This window comes from Lolium perenne, chromosome 3 (genome assembly GCF_019359855.2).
Source record: "Lolium perenne isolate Kyuss_39 chromosome 3, Kyuss_2.0, whole genome shotgun sequence".
NCBI lineage: Eukaryota > Viridiplantae > Streptophyta > Magnoliopsida > Poales > Poaceae > Lolium > Lolium perenne.
In genome coordinates, this window is record NC_067246.2 from 140,322,464 (window position 1) to 140,344,317 (window position 21,854).

General features: G+C 46.8%; 2 protein-coding genes across 3 annotated transcripts; both read left to right on the top strand.

The window, feature by feature from the left end:
- Positions 1 to 225: 225 nt before the first annotated feature.
- Positions 226 to 4,172, top strand: LOC127342611 (shaggy-related protein kinase NtK-1). The gene is made up of 13 exons (XM_051368596.2): positions 226 to 430; positions 1,394 to 1,558; positions 1,638 to 1,742; positions 1,940 to 1,999; positions 2,135 to 2,407; positions 2,510 to 2,584; positions 2,700 to 2,756; positions 2,858 to 2,998; positions 3,079 to 3,129; positions 3,219 to 3,314; positions 3,414 to 3,497; positions 3,580 to 3,682; positions 3,767 to 4,172. The coding sequence occupies exons 2-13, from the start codon at positions 1,445 to 1,447 to the stop codon at positions 3,859 to 3,861; spliced, it is 1,254 nt and encodes a 417-aa protein (XP_051224556.1). The 5' UTR covers positions 226 to 430; positions 1,394 to 1,444; the 3' UTR covers positions 3,862 to 4,172.
- A 9,519-nt stretch (positions 4,173 to 13,691) lies between these two features.
- On the top strand, positions 13,692 to 15,900 carry LOC127342612 (polygalacturonase At1g48100). Of its 2 annotated transcripts, XM_051368598.2 has the most exons (5): positions 13,697 to 14,330; positions 14,411 to 14,575; positions 14,663 to 14,698; positions 14,806 to 15,095; positions 15,175 to 15,900. In XM_051368598.2, the coding sequence occupies exons 1-5, from the start codon at positions 13,881 to 13,883 to the stop codon at positions 15,677 to 15,679; spliced, it is 1,446 nt and encodes a 481-aa protein (XP_051224558.1). In that variant the 5' UTR covers positions 13,697 to 13,880; the 3' UTR covers positions 15,680 to 15,900. The 2 variants fall into 2 exon arrangements, with proteins under 2 accessions (XP_051224557.1, XP_051224558.1); XM_051368597.2 differs by having other exon boundaries at positions 13,692 to 14,330; positions 14,411 to 14,698.
- The last annotated feature ends 5,954 nt before the right edge of the window (positions 15,901 to 21,854 follow it).

The window sequence follows — 21,854 nt, forward strand, 5'->3', positions numbered from 1 at the left end:
AAAGAACATGCCCAAATTTTTAGCACACATTATCTGCCTACGTTAGGTAAGTAAAAGCAATTATATTGCAGTAGAAAACTCCAGACCTGGGAAGGTAGAAAAGCCCCTGTAGGATTTACCTGACCACCAGAAGCCGATCACCAGCCAAAGCATATACCTGATCTCTTTTGGCGAACGGAGGAACACACCTGATTTATGGGAACCGTTTCTTCTGCTTTTTACCTTTACCCCCTCTTTCTCGCTTCTTATTATAACCCGCCCGCCTCCGCTCTTCTCCTCTGCTCTCTTCTTCTCCTCCCCCCTCCTCGCCTTCAATTCCCACGACAACCCGGAGAGTGGGAGGAGAGGGCGAGCCGAATGAATTGGAGTCAAGTTCGCCGTGATCCCGCCGAGTAGCGCTGCTCCGCACTCCGGAAATCTTCCTGATCTGGTATTTTCCTTTGCTTTTTCCTGCTTGCTCTTCCATGGGATCCTCTGTTAGGGTTGGGACTTGGGAAGCTAGGAGTTTCTTCCGCGGAAGTTCGGACTCCATCTCTTCTCGGCGATGTTACTGGTAGGCAGCTACGGAGATCATAGTGGTGTAATTTCTGCGGGCATCTACATGCTCCGGTTCCTGTGTCGTTGCTGCGACTTGCGAGAGAGAGTCAGGTCTCGGGAGATTTGGGAGCTGGAGGTTTCTTGATTTTAGCTCTTGGAATTCTCCTTGTGATTTAATTCGACCAAAAGGTTTTGGAGCTCGGTTTGCTATTGCTGCTGCTTAATTGACATCCTGCGTTGCTCTTCAATCTGGCCATCTTAGTTAGCAGCTTGCTTCCTTATATGGTAACAAGTAAGGACATGTGAATTGCTCTAGGAGGTCATAACTGTGCCCAACATTTGACGTTCTGTATAAAAAGTCACAGCTTTCCAAGTGTATGTGAATTTCTTCTCCAAATTAATAGAGGTTCCTTGTTTGGTATATAGCGCTGGGTATCTGTACGGAACACTAGTGTGGATCTGTTCATGTGGAAATTGAGCTGCTTTTTATGCTTATCAAATTGTTAGGTGTGGAATTGAGCATAAGACAGCAAAATGCTACAATTTTTTTTCCGTCCTAGCAACCTGAAGTCCTGAACATCCAACCAGATAGTATTATCGAATATCTGTACATATGACTGCTTTCTGTCCAATAACCCATACGATATACAATCTGATGGTACTCCTTGCTCTAGCCAGCCATGTAGATGCTTTGATCTGAAGAGTCGGACAGAAATCGTAATGAAACATCGGATGTATAGCAGCTTTAATAGTAATATAGTTTGTAGTGTGCTTCTTGAATTAATTAATATGATCATGTCCTCACAATAAATTCCTAGGTTGTGTTTGTTGACTTAATAAATTTTATGCTTTGCAGGTCAATCCAGTAGAGGCTTAGGGAAGAAACGCAGAACAGTGGTTGGATAATATGACATCAGTCGGTTTGGTAAATCCTTCATCAGGTTTCCAGGAAACAAGTACTAGTGGAGGCAATGACCGACTACCAGAAGAGATGACCGAGATGAACATAAGAGATGATAAAGTAACGTTTTTCTAGAAACATGATATTACTCTTTCCTTTCGATACCACTTCTTAATGTCTTATATGTGAACATTGTCAGGAAGTTGAAGTTGTGGTGGTGAATGGTAATGGTAATGGTAATGGGATGGACACTGGTAATATTATCGTGATAGCTGTCGGTGGAAGAAATGGGCAGCCAAAGCAGGTAATGGAACCACCGTAAGTAGCATCGGTAATCTCTAGTGATTTATGTGCCATGGCTTCATGTAGCAAGGGTGGAGCCATATCTTCTTTTTCAACATGATAGAAAACTTCTGTTGTGTGTCACTAGCTTTAACATTATTAATCCATGTGAAGGATTTCTGCAGACTCATATTACTGAATCTTTCTATTGAAGTGCAGACTTTTAGCTACATGACTGAGCGTGTGGTAGGGCAGGGTTCATTTGGAGTTGTCTTTCAGGTGGGAAAATGAAATAAATTTACTTGTCATTTATGCATAAAAATTTACGTGTTATCTTCTATGATGTTGTCCTGTAACATCTTTTTGTTTGAAATATATAACTTCCATTTGGTTTGTTCAAATCATCTTTTACAGGCAAAGTGCCTAGAAACTGGCGAGAGAATAGCCATAAAGAAAGTTCTTCAAGATGCGAGGTATAAGAACCGTGAGCTGCAAACAATGCAAGTTCTTGACCACCCAAATGTTGTATGCTTGAAGCATTACTTTTGCTCAACGACTGAGAAAGAGGAGCAATACCTCAATTTGGTGCTTGAATATGTGCCGGAAACTGTTCATCGTGTTATTAAGCATTACAATAAGATGAATCAACGCATGCCTTTGATATATGTTAAACTTTATATGTATCAGGTAATGGTTATGTGCATCTCGTCCTGTCGGCATTGTCTTTTCCGGATACTGTTATTAGCTGGAACTCACTGTAAATTTTCTTTCATTCAACTATATTTGCAGATATGTAGAGGTTTGGCATACCTTCATAACTGCATAGGAGTATGCCACAGAGACATAAAGCCTCAAAATATTCTGGTTTGTGTTTTGGTTGACATTTGTCTGAATGCTTACAAAAACCTTTTAATTTTCTATCAGACATTCCAACCAAATGACACAATTTGATGTCAGTGCATTCTTATTCTTGTGACAGGTGAACCCACATACTCATCAATTGAAGCTGTGCGACTTTGGCAGTGCAAAAGTTTTGGTACAATTCATAAGTTCTGATATTACCTAACTTCATATGAAACATCACATATTTGGTCTATGCCATCTAAAGTTCTAAATTACATCTTCTGATGCTGATAGGTAAAAGGGGAACCAAATATTTCATACATCTGCTCTAGATACTACCGAGCTCCAGAGCTCATATTTGGCGCTACAGAGTACACAACTGCTATTGACGTGTGGTCAGCGGGTTGCGTTTTTGCTGAGCTCCTTCTAGGGCAGGTAAGAGATGAAGCAAGTTTTAATGATATATCATCCAGCTTCTTGATGCAACTTGTCATAATTTATTTGTTTCTGAGTAGCCTGTTTTCCCCGGGGACAGTGGTGTTGACCAGCTTGTTGAAATTATCAAGGTAATAGCAACCAACTTATTAGAGATCCCAGCGCATAGTATTTCCCCTTTGTCCAGCTAACTCAGACATGCGACTTGCCTTTCTTTCAGGTTTTGGGTACTCCGACACGGGAAGAAATTAAACGGATGAACCCGAACTACACTGAGTTTAAGTTCCCACATATCAAAGCTCACCCATGGCACAAGGTAGATGCCTCCATATCTTCCAATTGTCCTTTCTTACTTTTGGAGTTATCGTCCTATATTTGCTTTTATGGTGAAATATAAATGTGCATGTTTCACCAGATATTCAATAAAAGAATGCCATCTGAAGCTGTAGATCTTGTTTCTAGGCTTCTGCAGTACTCACCAAACCTCCGGTTAACTGCAGTAAGTATTAATTAACTTTTGTCAGCCACCCTTATATACTCAATAGTCCAGTGACTAACCTTTTGGGCTTTAATATCTCCAGTTGGAGGCGTTAGTCCATCCATTCTTTCATGAACTACGAGATTCAAACACCCGCTTACCAAATGGCCGCCCCCTTCCTCCTCTCTTCAATTTCAAGAGTCGCGGTAAGTTTAGATGGATGATACACTTGCACAAATCATAATGTCCGGTCACTAGACTCTAATTCATCACATGCTAAACTTGAACAGAGTTGAAAGGAGTGCAGACGGAGTTTCTTTTAAAGTTGATACCCCACCATGCTAAGAAGCAATGTGCCTTATTAGGACCGTCAGCAAGCAGTTGAATCCACTGTGAAAACTGCATAACAGCATTGCCTGCGGTATTATTGGATAGGCAATCCATGTGGTTTTCTTCTAAGATCTCACGGTCCTTCTACAACTGTGGTGCTACCACGTTTTGTAAAGCAAGATAAAGATTTGTACTCCGTATATCTTTCTGTCCTGCCCTCTGCCAATCCTTCATCACGAAGCAGACAAGAAGGCACATATGTGTGCTGCAAATCGCATACATGTTTTTGGTTTGGTTAAGATGATATCACATGATTGTATTCATTCCAATTTTTGTGTGATATGATACGACTACTCAGCTGCTAAATCTCGATCTTGAATGCGTCACAGCTGCTACATCTCAATCTTGCATGTGTGACAGGAATTGACGCATCTTAATTGCTTGAACTGGTCAGTCCTTGATTAATGTTAACTTCAAGTTCTCTTGGTTGCTGCTAAATGAAGCAATGAACAGTTGGGTGACTGAATGACCTGAGTACCATCTCAATCATCAGGTTTTAGCCTGAATAAGCGAAATTGATGCAAATGGAACGTTTGCATTTGTGGAATTTTCCTATTTACATTTCTTACTCGTGTATTGAGATTTATTACGATTATTTTCATGATGCGCACGTGTGGTTTGACTATGGCAGGACCCAATTGCCAATCAAATACTGATGGGCTAGATCTTTTAGAGTTCAGGCACAAGAGGACTGCACTGGCAATCGTGGAAGAAAACTTTTGGGCCGAAGAACCGGGTTGGACCGGATTTTTAGGAGTTGGAAGAGTTCCACTAGGGGACAGAGTAGATCCGCCGAGTAGGTGACGGTCATATGTCGGGCATGCATGATCAGCGAATAGACGTCGTGGGATATGATGTTAGGAAGATCGTTTGACGAGCCTGTAAATTTGGTTTCAGGCCTCATGACATGGTGGAGAATACCAATCGGTGGATACAGTTTTTTTGTTTACTTGCCGGTACTGTGTGAAACCACTATCTTTGTTCAATCACGTGGTCCATATACTAAAAGGAAAACGCTTTACATCAACCCACCGATCGTGCGAGGAAAATCGGTCGTTCCTTGTGTGGAGCCGCACGTGGATGGGTCCCACTGCACCTGGGCACACAAAGTTCTCTTCCTCCTCCCACCACCGACGGACCAGCACTCCGCCCAGCTCCTCCCGGCGAGCGCCGCGCCCGCGCCGCCCAGCTCCTCGAGTGGCTCCGCCCTGCTTCTCCCGGTGAGCGCCCCGCCCCTCCTCCTCCCAGCGGACGCGCCGCTGCAGCCTCCTCCCGGCGAGCGCGCCGCTGCAGCTTCACCCCGGCGAGCGCCCCGCCCCTCCTCCTCCCGGCGGGCGCGCCACTGCAGCTTCTCCCCGGCGAGCGCCCAGCCCTTCCTCCTCCCCCGTTGCTCCTCCCCCGACGAGCGCGCCGCCGCTGCTCCTCCTGGCGTGTGCGCCGTCTACTCCCCATCCAGTTGCGCCCCCACCACCGGTGCTGTTGCCGGCGGGGGAGGTATTGGTGGAGATGGGCAAGTAGGTTTGGGAGCAGCAGACAATAAATTTTTTGTTGGTTTTACTGTTAACTATTGTTGTTAATATTTTGGAGATTTGTTGTAAATATATTTTATGCTATGGGAATTTTTTGTTGTAAATTTGTTGTGGATTATTGTTGTAAACACCTAAATTATTTTGTGGTTTTTTTGCTAATTATTTGTTGTAAATATGTTAATGACCTGGTATGAAAGCTAAGTATTATTGTAAACATCCAAATATAAAAAATGTTGTTTTTTGTTGTTAATTATTGTTGTAAATATGTTACTAATTTGGTGTAAAGATATTTATGGTATGGAAACTGACTATTTGTAAACACCCCAAAAAATTGTTTTTTGCTCCTAGTTTGTTGTTGTAAACATATTGGTTATTTTGTTGTAATCGTTTGTCATTTTTGTAAATATAGTTTTTAATTTTTGTTGTCAACTAATCTGTAATAAATAAAATGTTGTTAACCACTTTTGCATTGCTACAAACATGTTTTTTTTTGTTGTAAATGGACAGGCCCTGGATTGCGGGTTGATTTTCAAAAAACTTGAGGGGGTAAATGCAAACATTGGCGTGGCTGTTTGTGGACGCCGGATCGTGATCCGATGGCGCGGAGAGCAACCGATTTTCTCAGCCCGGGTCGGTCGCCCAACGCTGAGCGCTGCCCATACTAAAACCAAATGAGCTTTCAGAGCATCTCCAGCCGCGTCCCCCAAAGGGATTTGGGGCGCGCCGGACAGAAAATGCGTTCCAGCCACGTCCCCCAAAGCCCATTTTTGTCCGGCGCGCCCCCATTCAGTGTCCGGCGCCCCGAGCCCGTCCCCGTCCCACAGGGGACACACCGGGCACGCCGGACACAACGAAATGAGAGGCGGGGAGTGGCGGGGCCGACCCGTCAGCGGTACAGAAGGCTAAAACCCCGTCGCCTACCTTTGGTCAAGCGACGTTAATGGCGTCCCTGTTTTCCCAGGCGACGCAGGGACGCGGCTCGTCGTGCATGGCCGCGTGTTCCCGGGAAGCGGAACCGTTGCATTGGCAACCGCGTCGACGACGCGGCAACCGCTGGAATGGAGTCGGGACTCCTCGGAAGAGCAACCGCTGCACTTTTCGACTTCTGCGCCGCCGTCCCGCGCTCAATATAAAGACCCGTACGTCGGCGCTTTTGGATCTTCACCGGCCGCATCCGACACCTCCAACGACGATGAGCTACATCTCCGAGCTCCCGTCCGACACCTCCAGCGAGGGAAAGCATGCTGGATGGCGCCATTGGTGGGACAAAGCTCCGACGCCCAGCAGCGGCGACGATTCCCTCCCGCCACTTGACAGCGCGGAGGAATGGCCGGGCATGGAGGAGGACGCGGAGGAACAAGGGTCAGAGTAGGCGGCGGTGGCCCGTGCGAAGGCGGAGGCGGACGCGAAGGCCAATACCGCCAAGGCCAAGGCGCAGCCGGCGAGCACCGGCGACAACGAGGAGGACTCCGACGCGTCGGCCGACACCGCCTCTTCGGAAGAGGTGACGAGCAGGAAGCGCCACCGTGATGACGACGAGGCAGGGCCATCATCGAAGAAGAAGAAGTAGTAGTTTAAAATAATTTATATGTAATTTAATTATGTTTTTCAAAGTTTTATATGTATTTTGTTTATGTTGAACCGATTTAAATATTAGTAAAGAGTTTTATTCTATCTATTTAAATTTTGGGGGCGGCGTTTGGGGGCCGCGACTGGGGAGCGACGTCCCCCAAACGCGGCACCAACGAAATACGTCCCCCAAACGCTCAATCCGGCGCGCTTTGGGGGACGCTTTGGGGGACACGGCTGGAGATGCTCTCAGGGTACCTGGGAATTTTCAAGGATACTTGCTGGATAGACGTGACGGTTTCATAGTAAAGGTCAAATGGCTGAATACAACACGTTTGACACAAACGCAAAGAACGCACACTCCACGCTGCCACGAGACAGCCTTACACCAATGCACCATTCTTTAAGATTAGACTAGACAATCCCCACAAATCTTTAGAAACACATAAGTACTAAAATAAGTTTTCTTTTTTACGAAAACCCCGCTGATCTGTTAATAACCATCAACAATAGTATACCAAAACACGACCTTAATGAGCTATTGTAATCGATGAGGCTACTACTTGAAAAGATACTTAGAAGGCACAAGTAATGATTTGGACATGCATCGGGTTGATGGGTTATTGCCGCATTGCATGAGGAGGAAAGCAGGACTCTTGTCGCCATCTAGAGGGTTTAACCGGTGGAGTGTATTGTGCACTGATGCAAGGAAGACAATTAAAAGCTAAGGCCTGGCCCTCTATAAACTCCCGATTCAACAGACCTGCCTGGGAGTTCTTTAAGATTCGTGTAGGCTACAACACAGACCCCGCCATCCAAAAACTATGTTTTCGTCCCAGCGGGCTTTTTTGGAGGGGATGCGAGCTACGAAACTCGCCCCAAAAGGAACATCATGCTGCTTGCATGCTCCTACCTTGGACTTGGTAGAAGGCTGGTAGCCATTCGATGCATACAGGTGCCACTGAAGATCAAGCGCCTAAGGACTTGTTCGGATCCTCTCCACTCCTAGACGGCACTCCTGGAGCGGGACGAAGCTACATTCAATTTTAGGGAGTTCATAAAACCAAGTAGTGCATTGCTACGTGTATTTTGGCAGGGCAGAGGCCTTCCGAAGGGTCTCTAAGCAAGGACTTCCCAGGCCGTGGCCAACACTGTTGCTTTGGTGCGTTGCAAATTGAGCTTCAGAGAGAGTGAGGATTAGACCCCAATTTAGGATTGCTTACCTCCTGTCATGTGATTGTCGCGTGTCATATCATCTTTATGTGATCACATCCGGATGTGTTGTTGTTTATGGTGTTCTGTTCATGAGAATGTGTTGTTGTTTATAATACGCTCTTGTTCATAATTGTGTGTTGATGTTTATAATGTGTTGTTTTTAGAAATTGTGGTTACATGTTGTTATTTACAACTATTTTTTATCAATTTAATGTGTTGTAAGCGTGGGTATTTTACCCGTGGACCCATATGCCCTGTCGGATGACATGTATGAAAAGAAACTTATACCCATTGACGTATATGGGTATGGATGATAGGTAAAATCGATGGTGATGGGTACGGATATGGGATGATTTTACCCGTAGCCATACCTGCACTGCCATCCCTATGAGGGACGGTGGGACCACGAACAACCAATAAGAAAAGAACAACTCAGATCGGATGGATCGGCATGGCAGGCTACCAGCTCTTTTTTTTCCTGAGATTCCAGCGCCTCATATTGAAGATTCGGTTCACCGCCTCTACACGCAGGTCTCCACATTTGCATCGTTGGCAACACGCCATCACCAATTCAATAGATCCATTTCGAAAAAACCAATTCAATAGACCGTCTCCTCCTGATCAGTTTTGCGTGCTATCTTTTCTATTCGGATCTTTACCTATTTGATAGATCGGTATGGAAACAAAATGAAGTTCAAACATAGAGCGAGAGGAAAAGGTGCAGATCAACTTGCACATCGGAACTTAATGTGCCCATGCCGTGCCGATCAAGAGTAGCAGCAATCTTGGAAAAAGTTTGACAAAAAAAGAGTAAATAAAAAGAAAGAGAAGAAAGTAAAGGTAACGTAGAAGGAAGCTACCGATCAGTTTTTATTACGCTGAAAATGAAGCCAGATCTGCATTGTCTTCTTGCAGGCGTGCCAATTCTAGAGTTTTGCCTTGATCTTTTGTTTTGGCAGGATACTCCCCTTTTCAGTCTTGGAGTGTTTTCATGTATGGTTCCGGAGCTGCTAATTAATCTTGCGATAGTTCTGCTGCTACGCCTCTCTTGTCTTGCTCCAGCTTTCCTATGTGCTGTGCTGTCAGGATCCTAAGTAGATTCCAGATCAAAAGAGAGCAAGGATCTGACGAGATGCAGGATTTAAGCTAAACCAACGAGCAAAAGTAACCAACTTGAAGGAAAACAGAGCAGATCAGCAAGGAAATAGGGGTTGCAGGAACCGGCAGACAAGGATATGTTTCCCATCCATCCATGTCTACCTTTATATACCAGCTAGAGCCCGAGTTTAATTATACATAAGCAGCGACAATCAAGGTTTCGGACAACTTGAAGCAGATTACAAGTACGCTGTTGGAAGCGGTACGCAAAGATCTGAGCCGTTGGTTAACTGAAGACGATGAGGTGTTGCTCTGTATGCTGAACAAATTGAAGAATAGAAAGCATATCCTGACATGTGTGCGCGCGTACCGGCGCCTCACTGCACATCTGACTGGCCGTAATTTCCTCCCTCCTTGTTGACTGGTGGTCAAAATCTTATTTGTATGAGGCATATCTGTTATCTCACTCTAACAAGATGTGAGCTGATATGAGTGTGAACTTTGATTTGCATCTATTGAATTGGTGATGGCGTGATATGAGTGTGAACTTTGTATGAGGCATACTAATTTTGCAAACATACTATACATGAAAATTATAATCAAAGTTATGTGTTATCGACCATAAAGAGCCAACCACACCTTATATTCTGGGATGGATGGGATAACTATTTTCAGTCACTGTTCACTATCCGACAATGGGACAATCGGGAGCCTTTCAAAGGGAAACATCCAATTGTCTTGGAGCAGTTCGATGCTATGAAGCAAATGAAGCCGGAGGATGTTATCAATGACAAAGGGCCCCCTCCATCTGGCTGGCTAGCATTTTTAGTTGATGGCTATTTGTATCAGGAAATTGATTTGATGAGTACACACCTTTGTTCTCCAGAATTCAGAAGGAGAGGCGATCTTGCTTGCTTGGATAAATATTCAAGGTTGTGACGATGCCTTTGAATCTTATCCGATCGAAACACACAATGAGATTCTTCTGGCACTTCAACATTTAGATCTTCTTATTGTGTTGCAATCTGATTGTCAACATTTGTTGGGCATGCTCCGAGATACTGTCATTGATTGGGGGGAAGTACTCTTTATTGTTGGAAACAAAAAAAATTGTTGTTGTGTAAAGAAGAGGGAATGTACTCAAGATGATAACCGGAACCAAAGTGGGATGATGGCATAGTCTCCGGATGGCCATCCACCTCCTTAGACGTTTTTATAGGTCTTTCAAAAATACACTTGTATTATTTTGATATTTTTCTTTTTTCTTGTTTTTAACTGTGTGCAATCTAGTTATGTAGGCTGATCGTGACCTTGCGTGACTTGTATCGCCTTGATGCGATTTTATCGCCCTTTATAAAAAAAAATTTCTGAAAATTGGCCATGGACAATGGTTCTAGGCCATACTCCTCGCTTTGTACATAGTTGACAGTTTGATGGTAACCCTATTATTTAGCAATAAGGCCCTCCTTTAATCAGAAAAAAATTCAAAATTTATATATCAAGAGCACGTTCAAACCGTTTCTCCACACGCGACGGAACCACACACACCCTATTTTATCATTGACGGGCAGATGAAAGCTTCGATGTCAGCATATGGCCATGTGGTGTTTTTGCATTGTATCGCGCTGTTGCACCCGCGCTATATATTAGGGCAGGGGCGACGCTACAGGTGGGCCATACTGGGTCATGGCCCACCCTTTTTTCTAACATTCTCCCAGGATTTAGCATGAATTCGGCCCACCAGACACATATATTCCACTTTTGGACCAGTCTCTGTAGTACAATATTGAAATGGCCTAGTCTTGAGTTCGGCCCATGTTCCGCCACTGTATTAGGGTCCAAAAATATTGCAGTTCATTCTCTTTGTCCCAGGAAGCAACAGCATCTTGACATGCCAGCACTATGCCAGTGTTCTGCTCTAGGCTCTATATGCAATATGCATACGGCATACCGCAGCCCTGAGTGACACCTTGCTATGCACTATAACCTGGTGATGCAAAAATAGTGTATTATTTGGCCAAATTAATGGACCACCCCAGCACCACGAAATCTTGTGGCTACCATCCAATTACCACACTCAATTATTTCCCTTTGGCTAGCGCATGCATGGGCGTTCAAGCAGCAACGTGAGGAGAATCGATCGACACCGCCCTTCCGCTTAATCCACTTGGAAAAAGCGCCACTTCCACCCTAGCTAGTCTTCGGCTACACTCCCCCTCTAGTGGTGGTCTTATCGCGGTGTAATATAATCATACACACATGCAGCAGCTAGCTCCATCTCGCAGGTCGCAGGAGCAGCAGCAATCTATGACCACAAAGGAATAAAGGAGGGATCGACCAATCCCATGGCGAGATTCATCTCCGTCTGGGCCATTATATTCTCCTCAGCATTGATCGAATTAAACTATGCTAATGGTGGCAGTAACTAGAAAAATTGAGGCTTATTTATGAAGGTGCTACACGGTTGGAGAATATGCGGGTGATATCTTTATCTCACATGGATGGCAGCGAGATTTTTGGCCGGGCCCTCCTTCACCATAGACATTATATGATCATTATGATTCATGTGTTTTTTTTACCATAAGCTCCTACCCCCCTCCCCCCACCCCCGTCCTTGCAGTGGTAGTATACCGCGGTAGGGCGCCCACCCACGTCTCGTCTCGACCTCTTCCTCACATACACCCCTCCCGGTACCAAAGCCGGGGGCGTCGCCAGGCAAACCCCATGTAGCGCCACAACAACGGTGGATCTCCTCGGCCGAAGTCCGGTTCGATGAGGCGACGCCCGGTATGATTGATATATGATAGGGTTGTGGCAGAGCGGCGAACAGGGTGGCATGTTGTGCTGGCGGGAGTGGGCGAGCGAGGTAGCGTGTTGCGACCGGGCCCGATATGGGGCCAAATGGGCCGCGATTTGTACATGTTGCTGCATATCCTCCACTCCGACGTTGGTACCTGGTGGTGCTCCTGGGCTTCCCTCGCACCTTGAGAAAGCCGGGGGTAGGTTTTGGCCCCAGCATGGAGATGGTAGCTTCCTCCTCTACCGGATGGGGCCGGTCGGCTGGTCACGTCGGCGAGTTGGGGATGCGCAACTGCCGGTGAAAACCGATGCCCGACTCCGATCACAACGGGCGATGGTGGCGTCTACGTGTCGTTACCTTGTTGAATGCATCGTCGGTGTAGCTTGCATATCCTCACTCGTGCTGTTCCGGTGGAAACCCCAATCTAGGTATCCCGGATGAGACAATAATGCCTACACTTTTAGCGTTGTTCTACCTCTCGAGGCATCGTTTTTGGAGCAACTGTTGGTTGGTGGAAGCAAGTGGTGGAGTGGTGTGCATCTACCGGACAATGATAGTGAGTTTCAGCGGGGTGGTGCAGCAAAGCCTCGATGACGGAAGCGGTGTGATGGACTCGCGCAGGGTGGGGGCGTTGTGTAGTGCCATGGCGACATTGACGATAGGCTTAGCATGGGTTATTCGACCTCTGCCTTGAATATGGGCCATCGGTTGATGGCGGTGACGGCTTCTGAAGAGAGTGCATGAGGTGCTCGTCGAGGGCTAGACCGGATGTGTGCTCGTCGAGAGGTTCATAAGCCTCCGACAACACTTTTCTTCTTCAATTGTTAGGTTTGTAGGTGTTCAGTGGTGGCTTCAGATTTTGTGATGTATGCTCTTGACATATCTTTGCTGAATAAGATATAAATAAATGTCGTATGCATTTCTTCAATGCAGACGCCAAAGTCTCTTGCTCCATTTCGATTTTTTTTTACTGTTATATTTTATTTTTGTTTTTTGAGATTGTTGCAGTTGTGTGCATGTTAGTTATGTAGAGGGAGAGTGCAAATTAATATTACTTTGATGTTGCCTTATGAGTAATAAAGCACCTTTTATCTAAAAAAAAACGTAACTAGAAGAAGGAGGAGATCTGGGCCGATCCATCCAATGCATGCCTTGAAAGCGATACATGATCACGGCAAGGGGCACACATTGCTGCATTGCAGCAAGGCGCGTGGAAGAAGAGCAACTCATCAGCATCAACATCTTGTTGCATGACTTTGCATCCGTCCATCACGCACGCATGCCTCTGGATCGCATGCTTTGCTGCGGCTTCTCAAAATAGAACTCGTCGTCCCGTGACGTCCACTACTCCACTTCCATTTGCCGTGGTCGTGCCCCGCCGGTGCACGCGCCGCAGCGGTGGATTGTGGTCGGTCGGTCGCCGCCATTACAAAAGTGGGCAGGGGTGGCCAAGAGCGGACACACACATAACAGGCCTCTGATGAGGCTTCCACTACCACTACCGCCGGGCGCCGGCCCTCCCACCACCTCCTCCTCCGGCGCCCGCCCGCCCGCCCGCCCGTGCACGCACCACCACATCACACGACCACGCTTAGTAAATCTTTGGCTATAAATCTGCCCACTCGCGCTCTTCAACCCAAGTAACTGTCTACCTTCTCTACTGCGGTAGCTAGCTAGATCCCCTGTCTTCCTCGGTTGCACTTGGCGTCTCGACTGCCCTTCTGAGCGTCTATATATTACTCATCATCCAAGAGCAATTCATCCTTCAGTTCAGGCTGACAAGCAGTTCACTAGTTTGCTACAATGGAGGTCGTCACCGCTAGGACCGCCATTGCCCTACTTCTCGCGCTCCTGGTCGCCACGAGCTTCCTTTGCGACGGCGTCCATGGCCGCCACCACCACCACCACACGAAGCGGACCAACCACAGCTCCGCGCGCCCGCCGTCCCGGGCACCGGGGCCGAGACGAGCACCTTCACCAAGGCATGCGTCTCCGCCTGCCCCGCCGGCAAGTCCAATGCCTGTCGCTCCCGCGCCCGCGCCGGCGGACGACGACAGCGACGTCTACGACCTCATGAAGGATTTCGGCGCGGCCGGGGACGGCGTGACCGACGACACCGACGCGTTAAAGACAGCGTGGGACACCGCGTGCCAGGCCGACGGGGAGGGCGTCGTCGTCGCGGCCGCCGGGCACTCGTTCCTGGTGCACACCACCACCTTCACCGGGCCGTGCCAGGGCAGCGTCACGCTGCAGGTAATTACCAGTCAGACACCATAGCGGAGATTCGTTTGTTCCACTTCAGAGGAGCGAATTTTGATCGAATGTGTGTGCAGATCGATGGCACGATCGTCGCGCCGAGCGACCCCACGACGTGGCCGGCCAACAGCAAGCGCAACTGGCTAGTCTTCTACAAGGCAGACGGCGTGTCGCTGACCGGCGCCGGCCTCATCGACGGCAAGGGACAGAAGTGGTGGGATCTCCCCTGCAAGCCTCACAAGGTAAGAACCGATATCAGGCTAAGTGACGACGAGCTCAGTGTACCGGAGACTAAGTTGCTCTGTTTATCTTTCTTCCTTTTTTGCCAGGGAGGAAGCACGCACGGACCATGTGACAGCCCAGTGGTGAGTGGCCTAACCCAACCACGAATTTAAAACCGTATTAACCGCCACAGACTACATGTCTTGTACGGATCAGTACTAGTAACTGAATAATGTTGACTGATGTCCAGGCGCTGAGGTTCTTCGAGAGCAACAACGTGACGGTGCAAGGGCTCAAGGTGCAGGACAGCCCGGAGTTCCACTTCCGGTTCGACAGCTGCCGCGGCGTGCACGTCAACGGCCTCTCCATCAGCTCCCCCGCGCTGAGCCCCAACACCGACGGCATCCATGTCGAGAACACCCAGGACGTCCTCATCACCAACACCGTCGTCTCCAACGGCGACGACTGCGTCTCCATCGGCGCCGGCACCCTCAACGTACACATCGAGAACGTTACCTGCGGTCCCGGCCACGGCATCAGGTTCACAATCTATCCATTTTCTTCAGTAGATCTACTATGCGACCAATGGCTTTAGCTGACAGCCGCATGCACCTCGCAGCATCGGGAGCCTGGGGAAGCAGGGCTCGCGGGCGTGCGTGGCCAACATCACGGTGCGGAACGCGGTGATCCGGCACTCGGACAACGGCGTGCGGATCAAGACGTGGCAGGGCGGCTCCGGGTCGGTGTCGGCGGTGACCTTCGAGAACGTGCGCATGGACGCCGTGCGCAACCCCATCATCATCGACCAGTACTACTGCCTCACCAAGAGCTGCGAGAACGCCACCACGGCGGTCTTCGTCTCCGACATCACCTACGCCGGCATCCGGGGCACCTACGACGTGCGCGGCCCGCCCATACACTTCGGCTGCAGCGACGCCGTGCCATGCACCAACATCACCCTCTCCGGCGTCGAGCTGCTGCCGGCCTCCGGCGACACCGTCGACAACCCATTCTGCTGGAACGTCTACGGCAACGCAACCACGCCCACCGTGCCGCCGGTCGCGTGCCTCATGGAGGGCGTGCCTAGGAACGTGGAGGACAGCAGCAGTTTGAAGTGTTACTGATGATGATCCACATCCTGCCACCATATACCTACGTCCCTGCTTAGAGATACAGTAAGAATCAAAATACAAGAGAAAGTATAGCATTAGATTAGTGCAGAAAAAAGTAGCTTAAGCAAAGCATAAATTACTATGTATATATAAAAGGATGGAAATTTGCAACTGTACGAGAGGATTTGTGTGAGAATCACTAGAAATACATGTTTGAGTATTGTGCTGCCATACGTTTTGCAGTTGTCCGGCTATTGTGCCACTCATGCTGCCAAATACTGGTGGAAGTTACTATTTGAGAAAGCTAGATAATAGTCCGCTTAAGCTAGTTTCTTTTTTGCATATATCCTTCGAAGAACTGATCAGATACTGCATAATTAACATTGCATTTGCACAGCAGAAAAGCGCACATTTCATTTGCAAGACAAACTAGACATCATTTGCATCAAAACAAGTGGGGTTTGCATCAATTGCACTCTTACGTTGGTCACAAGATACATTTTGTTGATTGGTATGATGTTTCATAAATCCTTTCTAGGACTGAAGTACTATAACAACCTAAACAACCCACGGGTGCATGTGCTTAGTTGTGGAACTTCCCAAAATTACAAAGCGGCCGCACAGTGCCAAGAAGTTTTCAACCACATCGCTGTGGCCAACAAGAACGGGATGATGCAGATCTAGTGTTCCAGGAAGACGATGTCGCAGTGGGAGGTGATGATGGCATGACTTGCTTGACGTAGGGACGATGATGCAATCGTGCTCGGGGCTAGGAATGTGTTGCATTAGAGGCAACAAGAGATAAACGCATGGTTGGTCACAGAAGTTAACGGAGATGAGCACTTTGGTCACACAAGTTCCAAAAACGCAGGCGTCTCTTTGGACAAATTTATGAGCAAACAGGTCACTCCCATCACTCCGCCGCTAACGTTGATAACGTGGAACGTTGACTGGTGTTAGAGGAGGTCACGTGCGCTTGTCCAGGGACCGTACTTTTACGAAAATAACCTCATAGTTCATAAGTGTGGACCGAAACAAAAATACGGCCACTGGTTAAAAGAGAGGGGTCGAACCCTAGATCCCAAATCCCCCCCCCCCCCCATTTCACCGTCTTTCCCAACCAAACCCTACTGTGGCCTGCTCTGTCACAGTCGATGGCTGGCCACTGCCGTTTCACGGAGGAGCTGTTCTGCACTGGCAAGCCGGAGCTACGCCCTGAACAGGGATGTTTCGTGCTCTCTCGCACCCCTGGGATGCTGAGGATGGAGGCGAAGATGCGCGGTCGCGCCCTGGAGGCCACTGTCTGGGCCACCGAACAGGGGTCCCGGCTGCCAGTGTCGCCGGAGGACGTGTTGGCGCTGCTGTTTGCGCACTGTGGAGTGAGGCGTTGCGACGTGAAGGTCGAGGTAAGCACGCCGCCGGTCGAATTTTTGCTTCTCTTCCGCAATGAGGAGAACCGCACGGTGGTGGTGCATATTTGTCGCAACTTTGTCGCCAGCGGCGCGACACTCAGCTTTGGTCGCTTCCACTATGGTCGTGGTGCACGGACCTCTGGGCTAGAGTATCTGTCCAAGCTCACCTTCGAGTGCTTCCCTCGGGAGGCATGAGAGCGCGACACCGTCATCCGATTCGTCAATAGGCTTGGCGGGCACCTGAAGGAGATACTGAAGCCCACCGACAGCTGGTACCTATCGGTGATAGCTTGGATGAAGAACCCGTCTGACTGACGTGCCCAAGAGCTTTGTTGTGGATGTGCTGGAGCCGGACGAGCTGCCTCCCGTCGAGGCCGACTCCGACGACCCGACAACTCCGTCACCGCCAAGAGCTCGAATGATGAAGAGGACATTCGTCCACGATGTGCTTGTTCATGTCTCAGAGGTTGTGGACCGTGGCCCTGTCGACCTGACCGTGGACACTACGCACACACACAAGTTTACCTGGTTCGGTGGGTGCGTCGACGGCACCATCCCGGTGCGCATGAGGGATGACGTTCACTGCTTCGGCGGGCACAACGCCAACAACTCTGACGGTGCAGAGAAGATGGAGATGTTTAACTGAATAAGATGGTACTAGTTAACTGAAGAAGATCGAATCTATCTATTAGTGTTTGCCTATCTAATTGTAAAACATATGTCTGTAATGTGCCAATGTTGGCCTAATATCAGTCGAACATGTTGTTAGTCAGTGATTGAACCTTCTATGTAACGAGCCTCTGTTGGCCTATTATTTGTGTGTTGACCCCTATTCTTGTTGTTAACTGAAGAACATCAATAATGTATTGCTGCAGTTTATAATGTATATGTTTGCTAGACAAGTTCAAGGAAGAACAAGGTGCATTGTTGTTAACTGAACAAGAAAAATTGCACGCAAGGTGTTGTGTTGCTTACTAAACAAGATGCATTGTAAATGATATCAGGAAATGGACAGCATAACACAGAAATGGACAACATAACCCAACACGCAAGGTGAAGTAAAATGTCTTGCTCCAGTTTGCACACACACAGTGGAATGTTTGCACCTACACAAAGGAGTAGTACAAAAGGAGTGTTGCTGCAGTTTGCACACACATGAATGCATGATTTTATCTACAAGTTAGTTATCAAACAAATCAAAAAGTGATGCCCAATCTGTTTCCCCACTAACTTCAACATGCATCTGTCTTCTCTTTTGTGATCAAGGCTGGGACAAATCAGCTGGTGGTGCTTGGGATGTATCAACATCCACATAAGTAGCTTGTCCGTCTCCCTAAAGCAACCACTGTGTTCTTCCTCTCCCTCTTGGTGGAATGTCAGTCAAGGTTTCTTCTGGGTACTGCAATGTGCTTGCCTCTTGTACCCTTGTTCTCCTACGAGTAGTGCCTAGCATGGATCCTCTTCCTCTTGCAGCAGCTGCTCATCTTCCTCTTGTAGCAGCTGCTCCTCTTGCTCTACCTCTCCCATCTCTCAGAACTGCCATGCCATCAGTAGTGGTTGTAGTAAATGGAGCTCTTGATGCAAGAATGCTCTCCATGTATGATGCAACAAATGCTGACTCCTCTGGGAATGGTTCTTCTTCATAAAAAATGATAGTGGGAAAATGAAAGATATCAAATTAATATTAGGACAAAATGGAATTAGCACACGGATCAAATTAACACACATGGAATTAGAACAAGGACGAACCTCTTGATTTAGTTGGTTGATCATGGAATCATCCAACTCAGAGGGATCAAATTCTTTATCCAGATCCAAATGATCAACATGCTACATAAAAAGCAAGTTAATTAGTGAGGAACTTAAGATAGAGATCAAGTTAATAAGTAACTAGGCATGGTGTTTACATCCAACATCTCTGGAATATCTGCATCGCCATATTCATCAACACATGTTGGACCTCTGGTAGGGTTTAGCACATAGACATGCTCATGCAATGTCCTCTTCTTCCTCCTTTTAGGTCTATTTTCCTGCACATTTTCTTCTGCCTTGGGAGTATTAGGTATATCCACATTTTCTTGCACATTTTCTTCTGCCTCTCTCCTTGCTTGCTCAGCTGCTTCTGCCTCTCTAATTGCATTCAACCTAGGACAACCAGTCCTATTGTGGCATGGATCTTTGCAATACCCACAATGCACAATAACACCAGCTCTGCTCAGCCTTGGTCCTCCTTCTATCTCCTCTGGATTTTTTGAACGTGTTCTTCTTTGGTCTACCAACCTTCTTCTCATATAAAGGTGGCTGCACATCTGGGCCATTTGTCTTAGACCATTTTGAGTGGTCTCTCAACGGCCTAATGCATGAACCATATGCTTGTATCTATGTTTTGATAGAGTTGCATTTGCTAACCATTTGCTCAGGTCTCACTCCTTCATGTCTGAGGTAAGCACATGCATGAGTACATGGTATGCCAGTTAGCTGCCATCGTCTACAAGTGCAACTTCTCAAGTTAAGCTCAACAATGTATTTTCTTTGTTTCCAAGAAACTTCAAAAACACCTTTTCCACTTGGTGCTGTTTCATAATCAGCACCCCAGTCAACTATTTTATTGAGTTTGCTCTTTATTTTGGGACAAATCTGGCCGGTCCATTCTAGTGCCTCTTTGGGTTTGTGGTAATATCTAGACATTAACTGACCAAACGCATCTTCTAGCATGCTCATCACAGGTAATTCTCTAGCAGTCATTATCATCCTACATATATGAAATTCATACATGCTTAGCAACTATAAACATGGAGTTGATAGAACAGAACAAAACAAGAATGGACCAAGTAAACCTTACTTGTTGAAAACCTCACAAGTACTGTTCAAAAGAAGGTCACACTTTGAAAATTCAGAAAAAATCCCTTGCCCAAGTATTGGGTGGCATTTCATCAAGCCAAGCATGTGCCGCAGGGCATTCTGTCTTGAATGCCTCCATACACTCCTCCCATCTTGCAGGACTGATAGCCCTTGCACATGTCCATAGGTTATTCTTCACAAGTTCTTCCCTGTGAAGTTGGTTCATGTTACTGTAGAGGTGCCTCACACAAAATCTGTGCTCCGAGTCAGGGAACAGCTCCATAACAGCTTTTATTAGCCCCTGCAAAATAACAAATTTAAGTACCTCCAAAACACTTCATATTTGTTGCATATAATACCTCTAAAAGAAAAAAGAGTACTATACCTTCTGCGTGTCACTCATAATAGTGAATGGAGATGTGTTCATGATGTTCATGTCTCGTTTAAGTGTTGTCAAAAACCACTTCCAACCGTTGTAGCTTTCCACTTCAACAATGGCCCATGCAATAGGGTAAATATGATCATTACCATCCACTCCTATTGTAGTCAGAAGTTGGCCTCCTAATTTAGTCTTGATGTGTGTGCCATCTAGACAGATTATAGGCCTGCAAAATTTTAACCAACCTCTCTTACATGCATCAATGCACATGTACAAGCAACTGAACACTGGTCCTATTGTCTCCAAGATGATTTTGTTGCCTGGATTTTGTGTCCTCAATTCATGAGCATAATCCCACAGTTGACCATAATGTGCTATCTCATCTGCTCTAATCTTTTTCAGGCATGCCAGTTTAGCCCTAGCCAATTTAAATATGTTTGTACGCATGTTACATTGCTTTTGCACCTTCTTAGCAAAGGATTTCAGAGACAAATTTTCATTATCTCTAATCTCATCCAAGTATTCTTCTGCAATCATGGGAGCAGTCAACTCCTGCACCTCCCAGACCCTCTCACACTTGCGTTTGTCAAACAATTTGGTCACAACAAAAGACCCATCTCTTTTGGTATGTTTAGTCGCAATCAATTTCCACTTACATTTGGACCTGCAACCAACTTCAACCCTTATGTTGTTGTTCCTCTTCTTCTTTAGTTGCCTTCTATTCCTCACATGGTACATTGCAATTGCAACTCTCAACTCCTTCACATCAGAGAAAACCATTCCTACTTTGAAAGTTGGGTTGTGCATATCTGTCAGCTTGTTGAAAGTCTTCCACTTGTATGTCAGTCCTCCATTCATCTCCTGGGGCAGCTCGAGCTCTTCTTCTCCAATATCCTGGTAAGGTTGGCTCACAAACTTTAGACTAGCCTTCGCAACTAAAGCATCTGTCACATCTTCATCGACATTCTTCTTGAACTGATCATCGTCTTCATTAAAATCATAATCTGAATCTACGAAGTCACTGTCCAAATCTGATGAATTTGCAATGCAACAAGATAGAACATATGCCTTCTCATCATCCAAACTTTTAGCATCAAAAATTGCTTCATCTGCCAGCTCCTCTTCAACAGACATAGGCACTTTACCTTTTGCTGCATTTTTGGTTTGCTCATCATCGTCCATTCTTCGCTTCTTCACATGTTTTGATGGACTTATAACTGCAGGTAGTGCCACTGGCTCAAGAACAACATCATCCCATCTTTGTTTCTCCAACAGATTGGCATGATCAACATAAACAGTCAATTTTTTCTCTTGTACTAAGCACGTCTTCATCAGATCTGCATCTTTCTCCCACTTGATTGCCACCAAACCGTCCCGAACAGTACACCCATGCTTGAATCAGTACACCCTTAAGCTACTATCACTAGTGTTGTATCCCAATTCCTAGAGAATATAGTCTAGATGGTAACAACTGAAACTCCACCAGCTGAGTTCATCAAACAAATCCACTTTTCTATCTAGATAAGTTCTACTCCTTCCCATGGCACAGAAGAAC